Raw genomic sequence first — 16,805 nt, forward strand, 5'->3', positions numbered from 1 at the left:
GTCTGCAAGTGCCCCACACTGCTCTATTCACTTCTATGGAGCTTACAGGACAGTGTTCACTCATGAATTGAGTGATGGCTGTGCATGGACACTGGTCCTAGTGATTGGTAGAGATCCTTGTGGTCTGATTTGTTTGGTATTTTGTACATTAAAATCAACAACATCTCTTAGCAGAGGATATTTGTTGTGGATCAAAACGACACATGGCTCTTGGTGTGACCCCACATCTACTTATTCTGCCTGCTGTCATCAAGTCCACTTAACACCGCAATTTCTATTTGTAAATGTTGGTGGTCCACGTCTACAACTACATCCATATAGTTAGTGATCAGTTAATTAGTTAATCATCTCGATTATTACGCACGTGACGATGTGTGGGCTCTGAAGTACTCTGCACCTAATTGATGACAAAGATGTCAGCGCTCGCAGTCGCTGCCCAGGCTCCAGATGACTCATCCGCCCCCTCTATACCCAGGGCAAAGAGAGCTAATTATTTGATAACAGATTTTTGTTCTTGCATCAGAGAAACAACATCTGCACACAAAAACATTTTACTCATTGCCTCTTTCTATGAGTGACCAAGAATAGAAAGTATGACGAGTCTTGCACATCTCGAATGGGGTTAGGAGGGCAAACACAAAAGCAAGCTGTCTCTGTAGTAAGGAACAGCATCAGACTGCCGGCAAGATGCGCTAAGTGGCAGCAAGGAGTACGGCAAGTCTTTCAGACCTACTACAGTCAATGCTATAACTCTAATGTTATATTTCTACTATATGATATGATTCCACTTGGTCCTATAAAGACGCTATGCAGGTATTTGTAGTAATGCTATTGAAGCTGAAGTAGATGGCTGACTCACAAGGGCTCTGAATTTTATACACAATATAAAACGGTGTGGATAAAGAAAGCGCCATTTATTTGTGTTCATAATGACAAGACCAGCTGTATAGGCCACCAATATACAGGTTATATCCCAAACGATAGACACTATGCACTAGTACTGATTTCTGTGACACCTATAAAATCGAATGGAGAAAGTCATACACATCTATGGCCATGTCTCCATTAATTCTCTCCCTGTAGGTGGTAGCCACTGGCTGTCTCACCTGGTGGAGCAGGACCTTGAAGTAACCCTTTCTGGTCATATATATGGTCTGATATATCACAAGTGTCTAAAACTGTATCTCTCAAAGGGTGTCCCTATAAAAGCCAAAGGGTCTCTACAGGAGAAATACAGCAGTATGACTTGGTGACCATTCGCACGGGTAGGTTTGTATTGTACACGTTCAACTTTAGCTCACAAGAACAGCTGATACTCCTACAGAGCGGCTCTGTGTTCTAGCTCAGAGAAGAGACCCAAGTACTGCTCTCCCTCCTGACATCCATATTGCTTAACAGAGCATAGACTGTATATAGGATTTAACTTTGTGAGATACAGAACCCTTATGAGTAAAAGCAATGATTAAAGGACGGCCTACTTACACTCTCATCCACCATCTCGATGGAAAATAACTTCCCTTCCCCACGGGAATTGCTCCATGTGCGTATCTGGCCTTTATTGGTTACACGAGCTCTGATGGTCCACCTAAGAAATGAAAGAAAAGGTACAATGAAGGAAAAAAAGTATAAAAACCTCACTAAATGCCCTGTTTAATGTAAAAAATTTGCATATTGCAACTGTTTCATAAAATATATTTTTATTCCTATAATTTGTACAGCACCACCGTGTTCTACAACGTTATACAGATATTACCACATCTGCTTCTGTTTCCCATTTTCCTATCCAGATACATTCTAAAATCAATTACTAGCAGTTTTTTTTTTCCTTTCTTGTTCTATGGGAAGAAACCAGACTAAATACAAAAATAGGGGATTTGGTGCACATTTAAAATGTAACTTTTAATGATAATATTTAAAAGATCAAATCATTTGTTTGTAAAAAAAAACAAAAAAACGTTCAATAGAAACACAATGTGTGTTATCCACCATAAGTGCCCTGACTGCAACCCCAAGTCCTGCGCTACATCTATACACAATCCATACGGATCCCTGATGGCTAGGTCAAAGCATTTTAGAAGTATAGCATAGAGCTGAACTAGTACTAGCGTTTAGAAGTATAGAATGGAGCTGAACTAGTGCTCACCAGCCCACATACGTCAGGGGTATAACAGGAAGGATAACCAGTGACCGGTCAGAAACGTACTGTATGCTAAAGATAGTGGGTATAATAAGGGCACCTATAGGGTAGGGGGTATTGAGCAGCTGTACTAAAATCAATAAACGTACAGATATAACCCTATATAGCCCCACCACTCCCATTAACAACCAGAATACATACATACATAAAGCTGGCTGGGACCAACAACCACTGAGTCCCAGTCAACCACTAGCCTTGAGGGAATATAGTTGAATCCCCCATAACTATCCCTAGTCACTGGTAAAAAATATGCAAATCTATTCTCCAGGATGTAATTAGGAGAGTGCACTCTGTACGCTGCCCTCTAGAGGGCAGCATCCTTAACATCATGCATGACTTAGTTATAAAGTCTTAATTAATCATGATGTGGATTTAATTGCCAAATTAGTATTTCTATTCCAAAAGGAACAGATTCCCAGCTATGGACAGCGCTGTTTCGGCCTATTGGGCCATTCTCAGCATAGCGTAGGGATACTTATTTGGCAGAGTGAGAGATGTAGCAAACACTCTCCCTGATGTGTACGATTATACCCTGACCCTAGTCACTGGTAGGCATACATGCAGTCAGCAGAATCAACACACACAAACTGCTTTGCAAAAGTAGTCTGACGCGTTCCTGCTACATAAATGAGCTCATCAGAGGCCATTCCATAATTAGAACTTTGTAAAAGTGCTTAGTCACGAGCCTGGTTCATTTCATATGCCCAGTCACAAGATACACAATACCTGTAGTTTTACAGTTAATAAAACTGCCGATTTTATAGCTTCGTTTTGTATTAGTTGAAACAACTGTGTTGCCTCTTTTAATGGATGTACAAGCCTTGTAATTACCGCATGGAAATGTCCCCACTAGGTCCTTGCTACCTCTCTCTAGCCATTTGTCTGTCCTCTCAGCGGGGACTAGATGGCTCTGAACCAGCTTATCCTTTAGGTTAGGACCACGGCGGTAGGCAACTGTTGGTTTATCATGAATAAAGGATCTTATAAGTGAGTCTGTTTTCAGAATACCCCAGGACTCTTCAAGGATCCTTCTCTCAGAATCTGCTGCTCTATCGAACGTAACTATAACACGGGACATCATCATCCTGGGATGGCCGTGCTCATGGGTTCAACAATTGCGTACGATTAGTGCTAAGAGCAGGTTGATAGGAGTCATTCAACAACCTTTGAGGGTAGCCTCTACTCACAAACCGCCCTCTCAGATCCTCGGATATAACCTTGAAATCCGAGAGGTTGGAGCAGTTCCTCCTAAACCTCACATACTGCCCTTTGGGGAGCCCTGCTTTAAGTGGCCTGGGGTGCCAGCTATCCCACTGAAGCAGGGAATTATTGGCTGTATCTTTTCTATGTACAACCGTACGTAAGCGACCAGAGGGTTCCTTAGAAATGACGAGATCCAAAAAAGTCATCTTTTCTTGCTGAATCTCTGATGTCACAAATAGGCCAAGATCGTTACAATTAAGTGTCTGGACAAATGCGACAAAGTCATCCCTGGGTCCGTCACACAGGATAAAGACATAGTCTATGAAATGGACCCACAGCATGACGTGTCTGGTCCATTATTCCATAGTGTCACAGAACACCGGTTCCCTCTCCCACCAGCCCAGGAAGAGACTAGCATACGATGGGCACAGGGGCTCCCCATTGCAACTCCCCTGAGTTGGTGCAAGAGGCGGCCATCAAAAGTAAAAGTACTGTGCTCGAGCACAAACTTCAACAGCTCCAGAACAAAGCAGTTATGCGACACACAAAAATCTCCCCTGGTAGCTAGAAAGGCCCTGACAGCTCCACACCCCTGATCATGGGGTATGGAGCTGTACAGGGCCTCCACATCCAAACTAGCCAGGAACATCGCCGGAGACACGTGGATATCCTCCAACCGACGTAGAATATCCATCGTGTCTTTTATGTATGACGGAAGACTAACCACAAACGGTGGTATCGTCAATGTATAAACTGGCGTTTTTTGATAGAGAGCCAATGCCAGCCACAATGGGGCGCCCTTTTAATGGGCTCACCCCTATATGCAGCTTAGGCAAGGCATAAATCTGTCTCATCGTACCTTTACTCATGATGAAGAAAACTTATTAAAAAGAGGACTGTCCTTTGTCCCTACCCCCGTTTTGACCCTTTCTCCTGGGTGAAGGACCTCCAATCATTTTGTCATAAATTACAATGGAAATTTTTTTTCTCTATCTCTGATAATCGTAAACGTACAGAGTTAGGGATACAGCTGATCTGAGGTGGTCACTGGAGTGAGACCACCAACAAAGATGACCTACCACTAAGCATAGGCTACCAACATGTAAGTGCTGGAAAATCCCTTTCATGTGAAAGTGGAAGTAAAAAAAAAAACTAAAATAATGTGGAGTTTACTGATGGGATAGAGCATAACATTATAAAAGCTGAGAGAGTGTGGTACCACAGGAAGCTTTTACAGGTTTTAGAACAGCCAACAAATCTAATCAATTGCTACTAGTTTGTAACACCCCCCCCCCCAGTCTTTCTGTGAAGCAGCGCAGCCGCATGCTGGAAGAAAATTCAATATTGCAGACAAGGCTTACACTAAAAGTACCACAGTGGAAATGGGATAATGTGCAATACATTAATGTTCATGCTGGGAAACGAGCAACGTAACAGGTCACTTTACAGAGAACCCGGTTCTGTTTTTTTTTAATAAAAAAATGCAGCAAATCCTCCGGAGAAGTTTATGCTAGAATATAAGACTGCATTCAGACTGCACACGCGCAGTAAAAGGCAACGGTATAGCACCAGGAGCTGCTGGAGACAAGGTCCAAAACTGATCAATGGCACCACCTTCAAGCTTTTACTAGCCTGTGCAGCAAGATCTGTTCAGGTACTTTAAGCATCCAGTCTTCACCAACACAATCCGTCTGGTTGGCCTTGGAAAGACAAAGTATCTGCAAATCCATCACCCCATGATCAAACATTTGACCTCAAAATGTTATACTGTCCCTCTCATGCAATAGCCAACCTGTGGTAACTACAAAGCTCCAAAGAAAATGTAGCTCAAATATAAGTAGACCATTGGGCGACTCCAAAGTCAGTGGTTATCCAGCCTGGATCACATGTGCCATGTATGTACCAAAAGGTAATGACTGACAGGGAACCCAGGAAGCTTTGGAAGACGGGTGACAGAGCCCAATTAATTAAAGATCCAAAATGGCACCAAAATATCTGTTTCTTAGTAACATTTTCTAAATAAAAGCCATGTTATATCACCATTTGTAAATGAATACAGTCCAGAAAACATTCAATAGTAAAGTGGAGCCACGTACTTTGACTGGTATGGGTTAAGGCTGGCAATTGGCACCACTTTAGCCTGGGAACCACCTGGTGTATTCGGTACACCTCCTCCAAATGGTTTGGACAGTCCTTTGTTCGTAGAGAAAGACGGCGCTGTTAGAAGATAGAAAAACTATAGTGATCTCTTAAGGATGATGACCAAATAAATAAAGCTCACATAAGGGTGCGGAATCCTATACATATATATACACACTCACATATGTACAGGTGTGTGTGTGTATATATATATATATATATATATATATATATATATATATATATATATATATATTGGACTGCAGTGTTCAATTCCTAAGTCTACAACCGCACAAGCTTTTAAGACTGCACAACATAATGAAGTAAAAAATAGCAATATAACCCACAAAGCCCATGAGTAATATTGCGGACAAAAATCAAGAGGCTTTAAAGGGGTCAGATGAAATATTAGATCCTGGAGTTCATGACAGTCCGCAATGCAGATATTACTCAACATATATAAATATGTCAGATGTCCTAAAGGACACACTCCACCCCACAAAAGGGTGATTTGTTTTTTTTGTTCCTATGCATAAAATTCTATAAATCATATTATTGGAATTTTTTTGGGTTCAAGAATTGAGGATACAGTGATAAGACTTATCTTATATCAGATAAGAATTTGACAAAAGGTGCAAAATGGGGTGAAAGGGAAGAGGGGGACCCTTAAAAAGATTGACTGATGTTCATTCTACCAATATAAAAAACCCCTATAAATAGGAGCCTGATACCAGAACCCAAGCTAGTGACCCAGCCTCACAGACAGGCAAGGATCACCTGAATTAAATGTTTTCCCCTTGTGAATCGGTGTCTCCAGTGCAGAGATATTTCAGTCTCTCAACAAGGAAATGATCTGTTTGGCACGCAGTGTTGCCGCTTACTTCTCTGGAATAATGGCAACTCCATTACTATTCCATAAAGCTTATTAGTACCAAAACCATCTGTGCGTGAGCAGTGCAGCTCCCCATGTAAACATTACCAGGAGCTGACCTGCAGGGGTCTGACCCCATAGATGTAATATTAATGGCATCAATAGTAGAAACTGGATATCCCCTTTGAAAGGAGTCTTATTCAGGTGTCCCTAACATAAGTGTTTTCTGCTGGTGAATCGGTGCATTCATTGCAGATATATCACAGTTTTTGTCAATGTGCAAATGATCGCTTTGGAGCAACAAGGAAGTTGCTGCTTACCTTTTGGAACAATCCTACTAATATTACAAACATGAAAGTTTGTGAGTTTGTTCCTCTTACGCAAAAACGGCTGAAGCGATTTGGATGAAATTTGGCACATGGATAGTTTGTAACCTCGATTAAAACATAGGCTACTTTTTATCCGGGTAAATGACACGGCTTCATGACTGTTATGAATTTATGTTCATATACTATATTAAACTGCTGTTGCCCGCAACTTATCTCAGCTTCTGATAAAGCCAGGTCTGTTATCTCTCTATGTAAACACACAGATAACACTGAGTCCATTGTGTACAAGCATTTGCATACTATCTGATCTGCTCCAGGCAGTGCTAACACACTAGATGGGAAAACCCCTTGAATCCAACTTGGCAGTTTGCCATTTTTAAACCTGTCGGGGAAAAAAGAAAATCTAATTTGTCGCAAAATTCTAGAAACCACGAGAGCTATGAAGCAACCAGAAGTCATAGACTTCTCCTGAAGCGGAGCTCAGGAGGATTGAGCAATCCAGGTGTCAAGGGGCTCTTAAAGCAGCCGGATCATTGGCGCCAACAACACGCTCATTATATGGTGTCCCAGCCAGCTGCTGAGATGCCGGAACAATCACAGGCACAGCGTGAGGAACAAGTTTAGCAGCAGGACAGCTTCAGAGCTGCCGAAGCAGGCGAACCATCGATGGCAGCAATTTGCTGAATATAGGCGGATCATGAGTGCCAACAACACGCAGAAAAAGTTGCGGGCAGAGTCTAGTGAGGACATAAAAGAGCTCAACTGTATATTGGTAAAAACAGTAATGGCTCGGCAACAGAGACAATGAATCACAAGGGGAAGACACCATTTGATTCAGGTAACCCTAACAAACATGCAGGATTGAATTGATATGCCGGATTCTGGTGCAGTTGCACCTACACATTTTCATTCCTTACAACCGACTGAGGTGGCAGCTTTAGCAGGGTCAAATACATTTGCATAAAAAATTGCAGTGCCAGATTACAAGCTCTGTAGTATAACCAGTGTAATAGTAAGCGGTGTGTACAGAAATATCAAGGCTACTGCCTGAATTTTATGCACTTTTGTGTATGAGCAATAGATATGACTAAAATGGTTATTTAAAGAGACCAGGTACCATAACACATGTTGCTAAGATTTAATGAAATAACAGTAAAGGCATTGGCAAATAGTTCACCTTTTTGGCATCCAAAATGTAAAAAAATGACCTCTGGACTAATATCACACACCCACAAACCATTTATGCAGATGCCTTACCAGAGTTTTTGACAGGCTTGCTGGGTGGCGGAGGAGCTGGAGCAGCGGCAACAGGCTGGGGGGTTACTTGTCCTATAACATTTTTAAAAAAAAAAACACAACCTTTTATAGAAGAACTTTTTTCCCATGTTCCTATTCTTCAAATATGTATCTGAATTACTTTATTTTACAGCTCAGCGATCATGACCTACATCAAAATCAGGGTTAATTGAATACTTTACCTCAATTACGGTTAATGGACTTATGTTGGGACCCTCCTGCATCACCTGCCGCTCCCCCTATATAGGCCACTGAATTTTGTTTTTTGATTTTTCATATATGAGCGATCCTGATTGGATAGCGTACAGTTAGTGACATACCCTGTAGCCAATGGCAGTGCGAGACAGGATGACGGGATTGACCATTATTATTTTGAGATTAATTACCCAGTCCCACCATAGTTGTTCCTTTATATCTGAATCCTCCTCCTCAGTAAGATCATGTGAATCTTAATATGACCTGATAAAACCTACATGGAATAATGCTCAGGTTCCTGTAGGACTGACAGCTCCACTGTCTCGCCTTCTGTCACAGATTTAAAAGGGGAAAATGCCATCTGATTCCCCCACCTCTGCAGGACTGGGTTAGTAGATGGAGCTCTGGAGACCCCCTGGGGTATTCAAAAGCAAGTTTACAAATCTTGTTCACTTCATTCTCTTTATGACCAATATTATTTGCCATAAATGTATGGCTCATGGTGCTGGACTTTACACCTGTATCACTGTAAATGTACATCATCATTGTACCTGTCACCAAGTATAACACATGAAATGACAGACTGCCGCTGGGCCCCTGATCAATGGGGTGGATTAAAATTCATCTGCCTGTTCACAGAGTCCCTGGTAGGTTATATGTGAATTACCTCAGGGGGCCGCAATTTTTTTTTATTTTTTTTTTTTCATACAGAACACAGTGTACCTAAAGAAATAAGTTATACCACCCACTGCACAAATTAATAAAAAGGGTCTGGGCATTAAGACCATTTTCAACCTGGTCATAATGGATGTGCAAGTCAGCCTGCAAGTGCACAGCGCCAATGCCCAGGAACACACAGACTATAACGTGTTGGGTGCAGATTCCAGCAGAGGGCGCTGGAGCACATGCGGGCTAATTTGCATATCCAAATAAAGTTGATTATCGTTGCATGGTTTCATCTGTTTGGCCACAAAGGTATTTTTGTTTTCCTATTCCAGATTGCAAAATGACACCACTACTGGTTTATGATTTATTTAAGATTTAAGACAACTCAGTGGTTAGCATTAGGGCCCTGCAGCGATGGAGCCCTGGGATCGAATCAAACATTTAGATGGCGTTTGTATGTTCTTCCAGTGTGTGTGTGGACTTCCTCCAGGTACTCCGGTTTCCTCCCACACTCCAAAGACCTACCGATAGGGAGTTTAGAATGCGTGTCTGACATGGGACAGTGCTGACAATATCTCTGTAAAGTGCTGAGTAGAGATGAGAGAGTAGAATTGGATTGAAAACCTCGCTCCCATAGGAATGCGTGTAAGTGGCTGAACACCAAGGGGTTGAGTGCATCGAATATTCACTGCGCTTAACCCCTTGGTGTTCAGCCGCTCACACGCATACCTATGGGAGCGAGGTATTCGATCGAATACTACTCGCTCATCTCTAGTGCTGAGGAATAAGATAGCAGTATGCTCCCTTTAGGCTGAGGCACCACTTTGCAAAAATGCAGCTTCTTTGGTTGCAAATTTTGCTGCAGGTTTTTTGAGCCAAAGCCAGGAGTGGATTAAACAGACGTTAGAAATATAAGAACTTCCTATATAATTCCCAATACTTCTGTTGCCATTCTTGGCTTTGGCTGAAAAAACCGCAACAGAATCTGCAACAAAACAATCAGCGTTTCCGCAACGTGGGGCCTTAGCCTTAAGGAGTTAAAAACCAATAAGTATTATAAAAGAAAGTGCCATTTTGGAATTAGAGCAGCAAGGAATGGTAAGGTTACTTTCTGTATTTTATATCAGTCTAAGTGGGTTCTTTTTTTCAATTAAAGCTTTATAACATTGTTGGACAACCCCTTTGTCAGCAAAACGATGAAAAACTCCCCACAGGACAGGGTTTCTTAATAAACAGGGCACAAGTCAGGGCACAAATAGCCTTACTAACAAAAGTGACGTGCTAGTAATCTGTGCTAAGAGTCTAAGCAACTGGGAGACATGAAATAAGTGCTATAAATACACCGCAGCAGAACAATCTATGTATTAATAGCAGTGTTTTTCTGCAAAGATGTGCATAAAGGAAGAGCTTCACATCACTAGCTACTAACTTATAAACACCACGTCAACAAGCAACGTCACATACAACATGATACATTTCTTATCCAGGCAGATGGCTGGGAACAGATGTAGTAATACGCAGGCAGGACAATTCACAGATGAATTATGGTGGGGTTCAGAATCGATACATAATCATATCCATTACACCGCCATGAGCAGGCAGGAATACTCGCAAGTAAACAAAATGCAGCTCAGACTGCCAGATACTTTATCAAATCTGGAAATTAGATTAATGGCCATGGTGGCAAATATCTAGCATCGCCAGGGGAATGGGGCAGGAAGTACCAGGACAAGTATGAGGGGTCATCCTACAACCCCATACAGTCTCATAGGTATGGTAGACAAGTGTATGGCTGCTGGGGGTCCAACCACTCATGAGAACAAATATCCCTCATTCCTGCTGAAATAGAGCAGCAGTCATACGTCTTCTGCCATTCCAGGCAACAACAAGGGTCTGCCAAAGAGACTACTATGCTTAGCCATGTTCAGCAGCCTCACAGGTTTGATCAGAACCGCATAGGCATGTGCTACCACCGCACCATTCACCCAGGTGGGGTTTGAGAGAGGTCGTGGGATTCTCACATGATCAGTCGGCAGTGAAATGTGACGGTGGTCCCTCATGACGAGACAGTTTTTACTCTACCAAAAGGTGAATAAGTGTTGCCCGGGGCAAAACCCCTTCAGAAGGAAGTTTAAGAATTTGATATCGATGGCCTTTCCCTAGTAAAGCATCCACAAAAATCAGCTGATTCAGCAGGACGCACCACTCACTCACTCCCCTCCATTCATTGTTTTCCAGACATACTGCAGCTCAGTTCTATTCACTTGAATGGGACTGGACTGCAAAGAGCTGAAGTACCACGCACAGCCACTACAAGACGTATGGAGCTGCGGGGGATGGGTCACTGCATCTCTCCAATCAGATGTGGAGGTAACAGCTGAACCCACTACCGATTGGATATTATAGGAATCTCCTAAGGCTTGGGCTGGAATACCCTGTACAAGGTCATCAGTTAAAGGGATTCTACCACTAAAACACATTTTTTTTCTAGTTAACACGTCGGAATAGCCTTTAGAAAGGCTATTCGTCTCCTACCTTTAGAAGTGCTCTCCGCCGCACCGTTCGTTCAAAATACCGGCTTGTACCGGTATGCTAATGAGTTCTCTCGCAGCGATGGGGGCGTCCCCCATCGCAGGAGCAGCTATGGGGGCGTCCCCATTGCAGCTCGAAAACCGACCGCAGCGCCGCCTCTATGGTCTTCTGTATCCTCCCCTTGCTTCTTCAGCGTCCTGTCGGAGGCCTGCGCAGTACGCTCTGTTTGGCGAAGATTGCCGAACGTACCGCGCATGCGCGAAATTGCAGTGCCCGTACTATGGCTGGGACCGCAATTTCGCGCATGCGCAGTACGTTCGGCAATCTTCGCCGAATAGAGCGTACTGCGCAGGCCTCCGACAGGACGCTGAAGGGGAGGATACCCAAGACCATAGAGGTGGCGCTGCGGCCGGTTTTCGAGCTGCAATGGGGACGCCCCCATCGCTGCGAGAGAACTCATTAGCATACCGGTACAAACCGGTATTTTGAACGAACGGCGCGGCGGAGAGCCCATTCAAAGGTAGGAGACGAATAGCCTTTCTAAAGGCTATTCCGACGTGTTAACTAAAAAAAAATGTGTTTTAGTGGTAGAATCCCTTTAACTCATCTTATTTTTGGAGAAAGGAGGAAACTGGAGTTGCAGACAAAGAACATCTAAATTCTATGTAGATTATTGACCTTAAGTCAGGTTCAAACCCAGGGCCCAAACGCTGTAAGACAACTGACAGTTTGTTAGTGCTGATGATCACCACAGTTAAAGGGAATGTTATTAGAAAATTACCTTTTGAAATAATAGCACGTTGGAATAGCCTTTAAATAACCTTCCTATTACACACCACCGCAAAATGGCAGACTAGAAGGCACAGTACAGCACTGGAGGACACAAGAGCGCACAGGTAAGTATCCCTTTCCTATACTCCTCTGGGATTTGTCCGAATCCTGGACAACCTCTAATGTTATTGCTGCAGTTATGTAATGGCTTTAGAAGATACAGGAAGGTCCTGGCTGTTCTGCATTTCGACCCACAACCACTTGTGTGACTTTTTCCATGAATTTTATCACTAATGCTAATTCATGAATGAGAATCATTAACTCAAGGCAGCAAGTGGACAAACCCTTGAAAACTAACATTGCTGATCAGACTGGTCAGTTACAGTAAAAGGGTTTCTTATTCCAGTAATAAACCAGACAGATGCTCTTTTTTACCCAAACCTGCACTGTGTAAGGATTCAGGCTAAATGCTCTCCGATGTTTAGAAATGACTATATACGCATGCAGGTACACACAAGTATGAGGAGCCAGTACTAAATTTATTACCATCATTGTAAGGTAGAGGATTTCCAATCTTCCCATAGACAGCATCAGCCGGCTTCAGCACCTCCATTTCCATTATTATTATCACTCGCCTATAGAAAAATAAGACATGAGAAGATTAGCTAATAAGGGGTGCAAAACATTGCAGAAACGCAGTAATGTGGCTGCATTTTTTTGAGCCAAAGCAAGGAGAAGTCTATGTACTTTCTATAGATTTCCCACTTCTGTTGTAGCTATTCTTAGCTTTAGACCCCCCCCCCCCCAAACACAAAAAACGTACGCATTTCTGGCAATCCTACCATTCCCTACTGTTTACCGATATGTAAAAAAAAAAAAAAAAAAAAGGGGAGTCTTTTCAAAATCTAGTAGCAGCACCTGAATAGCTTTTTAAAGGCTATTCAGGCATATCAGTATCTAAAAATCACAATTTTACAATGATAGAGGCCCTTTAAAGAGGACCTTTCACCACTTTTGGGCACATGCAGTGTTATATACTGCCAGAAAGCCGACAGTGCGCTGACCATTAGCCAGAGACGTCCTTCTGCCTCGCGGTGCCAATCGCGCTGTACTGTGGAGCGGGGAGGAACGCCCCCCTCCCTCTGCTCGCACAGCTCGTCCATAGACGAGTATTATCAGGAGAGGGAGGGGGCGTTCCTCCCCGCTCCACAGCACAGCGCGATTGGCACCGCGAGGCAGAAGGACGTCTCTGGCTAATGGTCAGAAACGCCCTTCTGACCATAGAGCACTACGGTACTGGCACCGTAAGCTCTTTATACCGGGCACAGATCGGGAAAGCCGACAGTGCGCTGAAATCAGCGCACTGTCGGCTTTCTGGCAGTATATAACACTGCATGTGCCCAAAAGTGGTGAAAGGTCCTCTTTAAGTAAAGAATTTTTAACTACAGCAACCCATCTCAGCAGGTGTTTTGGGCCTCTGCGCAACAAATAGACAAAAAAGCACTAAATAACCAAGTTTTGTAAAGGTATATAACACACGAGGCATCAAGCAACAGAAAGCATCAGTAAGCAACAAAAATCAATGACTTTCTGCGAATGCCATAGAGAACAATATATGTGCATCCACCTTTACAGTAGAAAATGGCTGAGAAGAAAAGCAAGGTGAGGCTGCAGCACATGGGAAAGCTGTGTTTATTGATACAGTCAAACAACAAACAAGGGATTAAATACCTTCCGTCTTTCAAGTTATTCACAATATACCGGGAGACCTGACAGACGCAGTTTGCTGCAAGGAGGTTGTCATCCACAAGCTGGTTCAACTGTGTAGCCAACATAAAAGCTAAAACAAGAAAAACATACAAATCATAAAAACAGAGCAAACAAGTCTACATATTAAATGCGCTAACATGAACAACTACGATACATGTGTGCTATCAGGGCTGTGGAGTCTGTAGGCCGAACCACAGACTCCCACTCTAACTTCTTCATAAATGGCTGACGGTCAAACAGAAGCTGCAGAGCTCCTCTAAGTGCCGAAAAAGCCAATGACTGAAATCCTATAGAAGTAAAAATGTAACAAGCCATACATCTAATTACATGATCATTTTACTTTGAAGTCAGAGTTGGAACAGAAGCCTTTGTGCCATTATACTACAAGTACAGCTTTGTTCACCTACTAGCCCAAATTGGCACAAAAAAAAAAAAAATAAATAAATTCCAAAGTACTGAAATATAGGACTTAAAGCAGCGAACGTTGGTAAGAGTGGTCATCGTGCGACAAGCCATGTTAATGCATCCAGGTCACAATAGTCGCCCGAACTCCAAATATGATGAATTAACAGCGATACCACTTTCACTAGCTGCAACTTACTAGCATGACACTGCTGTCTTCAAGGGGTTGTCCAGTTTCAAACCAATACTGAGACAAATGTAAGTGTCTGAATAATGAAGAGTTCTACAATATATTTTCTGTATCAAATCCTCACGGTTTCCTAAATCTCTGCTTGCTGTCATTCATTCTGCTTACTAATAGTGGATACAAATAAGTCCACTGTCATGTGATATATACACAGGTGCACTGATCGTTACAGTCACCACACAGTACTTAGACACCTGCCTGGTAGCAAGTTGTGCACCTGTGTGCTGAATGACAACAAGCAGAGATCTAGAAAACCAGGAGGAATCCATACAGAAACTATGTTCATTATACAAACATTAACAGTTGTCTCTTAATATTGGTCGGAAACTGGACGGCTTCTTTAATGTCATGTAAACAAAGTCATCGTGTTAGCCCTTAGCTTTAACCTGAGAACAGCAAGAACATCTAAACGTAGAACTTTTATTGTCTAAAATGTGAAATATCCCAGAACAGAATGGCGAGACAACAGAATGAAAGGGATTCTATCATTAGAACCCCTTTTTTCAGTACTACCATATCAGAATAGCCTTAAGACAGACTATTCTTCTCCTACCTTTAGAATTCTTCCGCGTGCCGCCGTTTTGGTGATATTCTGATTTTCTACATATGCAAATGAGTCTCCAGACAGCACAGGGGGCAGTCCCACTACGCTCATACAGCACAGGGAGCATTCCTGTGTTGCCTGAAGACTCTTCAGCGACGCCCGAGACCACCTCTTCACTGCGTCTCATCTGAAAGCGCCAACTGCGCATGTCCGTCAGCCATTTTCCTGTGGACTCTTAGACTGCGTTCACACAGAGTTTTTTGTTCAGGAATCCGCCTCGAAATCAGCCTCCCAATGGAGTTCTATTGGGAGAGCTTTCTTTGGAGGCTGATTTAGAGGCAGATTACTGACCAAAAAACTCTGTGTGAATTCAGCCTTATACGATTGTCTGTTCTGCCAAGGGAAAATGGCCGACAGACACAAGCAGTCTGCCTCTTCACCCAAAACCGCTGACTGTGCGTGTCCGACGGCCGTTTTCCTGTGGCAGAACAGACAATTGTGTAAGAGGCCACAGGAAAATGGCCGATGGACATACCCAGTCGGCACTTTCGGATGAAGACGCGGCAAAGAGGCGGTCTCGAGAAGATGGAGGGTGTCCCTGGAGAGTCTTCAGGCAGCACAGTTTGAGCACAGGGGCCACCTCAAGTGCTATCTGGAGACTCATTTGTATACGTCGAAAACCGGGAATATCACTGGAATGGCGGCGTGGAGAAGAACTCTGAAGGTAGAGGAAGAATAGCCTTTCTTAAGGCTATTCTGACGTGGTAGTGATAGAATCCCTTTAAAGCCCCAGGATTTATTTTAACCCCCCCCCCCCAAAAAAAAAAAAAAAAAAACACACACAATAATGCATATCTCCTAATACTCACATGAAAGTGTGTTTAGACCATCACTCATCAGCAGTCGATATCGGGGAGGGCCACTACCAGTGTTGATTGCACGGGTATTCTAGAACAAAAATAAAATCTGGTTTCTTTTCCATAATGACATTGACAAACAGCAGAAACATCTATTATTGTCATGGTGAATATACATACGCTATTTACACGTCAAAGTGCAGTCCTGCTGTTAAGAAATGTAACTTTTAGGATCTGCTTAAAGCTAAGGCCCAACATTGGGGAAACACAGCATTTTACAATACCAATAAAGTGAACGAGATGCGGGCTAATGACGTAGATATGCAGAGTTAAAACACCTGTATTATTATCGGCAATTAATGTTACTAGTATGGGTTCTCCAAATGTGGCAGACATCAAGCAGAATTTGCCTTGCTCCATATTTATTGAAGGCGTATTCAGATAATATCACTGTCAACAGGATACTGCACTTACAGGAAACCGGTCAGATGAGAAACGCTAAAGCACTTGGTAAGCAGTAGGTTATAGAGTAGCAGGAGCTTACCAGGATAACATAGCTCATTTTGTGGGGAAAGTTTAGTGGAACTCGATTAATTGAAAACGTTGCTGTGTGCTGGGAAGTCAAGGAGGCGGAGCTACCTATAGTCTGAACAAGGACTTGGCAATTAGGAGTTAAATGAATGAACAATATTCACGACAACCCTCTTTCTGGTTTCAGTTATTTCTCGATACATTTCCTAGTTCTATTTCATACATGTCCCAAGTATATATCCCATGTAATAGACT

The 16,805-nt window shown here is 42.8% G+C and overlaps 1 protein-coding gene across 1 annotated transcript in view; it reads right to left on the reverse strand.

Annotated features, from left to right (window-relative positions):
• Positions 1-16,805, reverse strand: part of RPA1 (replication protein A1) — a 47,084-nt gene that overhangs the window by 23,991 nt on the left and 6,288 nt on the right. Inside the window, exons 3-8 of the mRNA XM_075263614.1 lie at positions 16,032-16,110; positions 13,931-14,039; positions 12,746-12,834; positions 7,997-8,068; positions 5,497-5,617; positions 1,483-1,585 (exon numbers count right to left, since the gene is read on the reverse strand). Of these exons, the coding sequence (XP_075119715.1) occupies positions 1,483-1,585; positions 5,497-5,617; positions 7,997-8,068; positions 12,746-12,834; positions 13,931-14,039; positions 16,032-16,110 (573 nt within the window). The remainder of the gene's footprint in view (positions 1-1,482; positions 1,586-5,496; positions 5,618-7,996; positions 8,069-12,745; positions 12,835-13,930; positions 14,040-16,031; positions 16,111-16,805) is intronic.

The sequence above is a fragment of the Leptodactylus fuscus genome, chromosome 2 (genome assembly GCF_031893055.1).
Source record: "Leptodactylus fuscus isolate aLepFus1 chromosome 2, aLepFus1.hap2, whole genome shotgun sequence".
NCBI lineage: Eukaryota > Metazoa > Chordata > Amphibia > Anura > Leptodactylidae > Leptodactylus > Leptodactylus fuscus.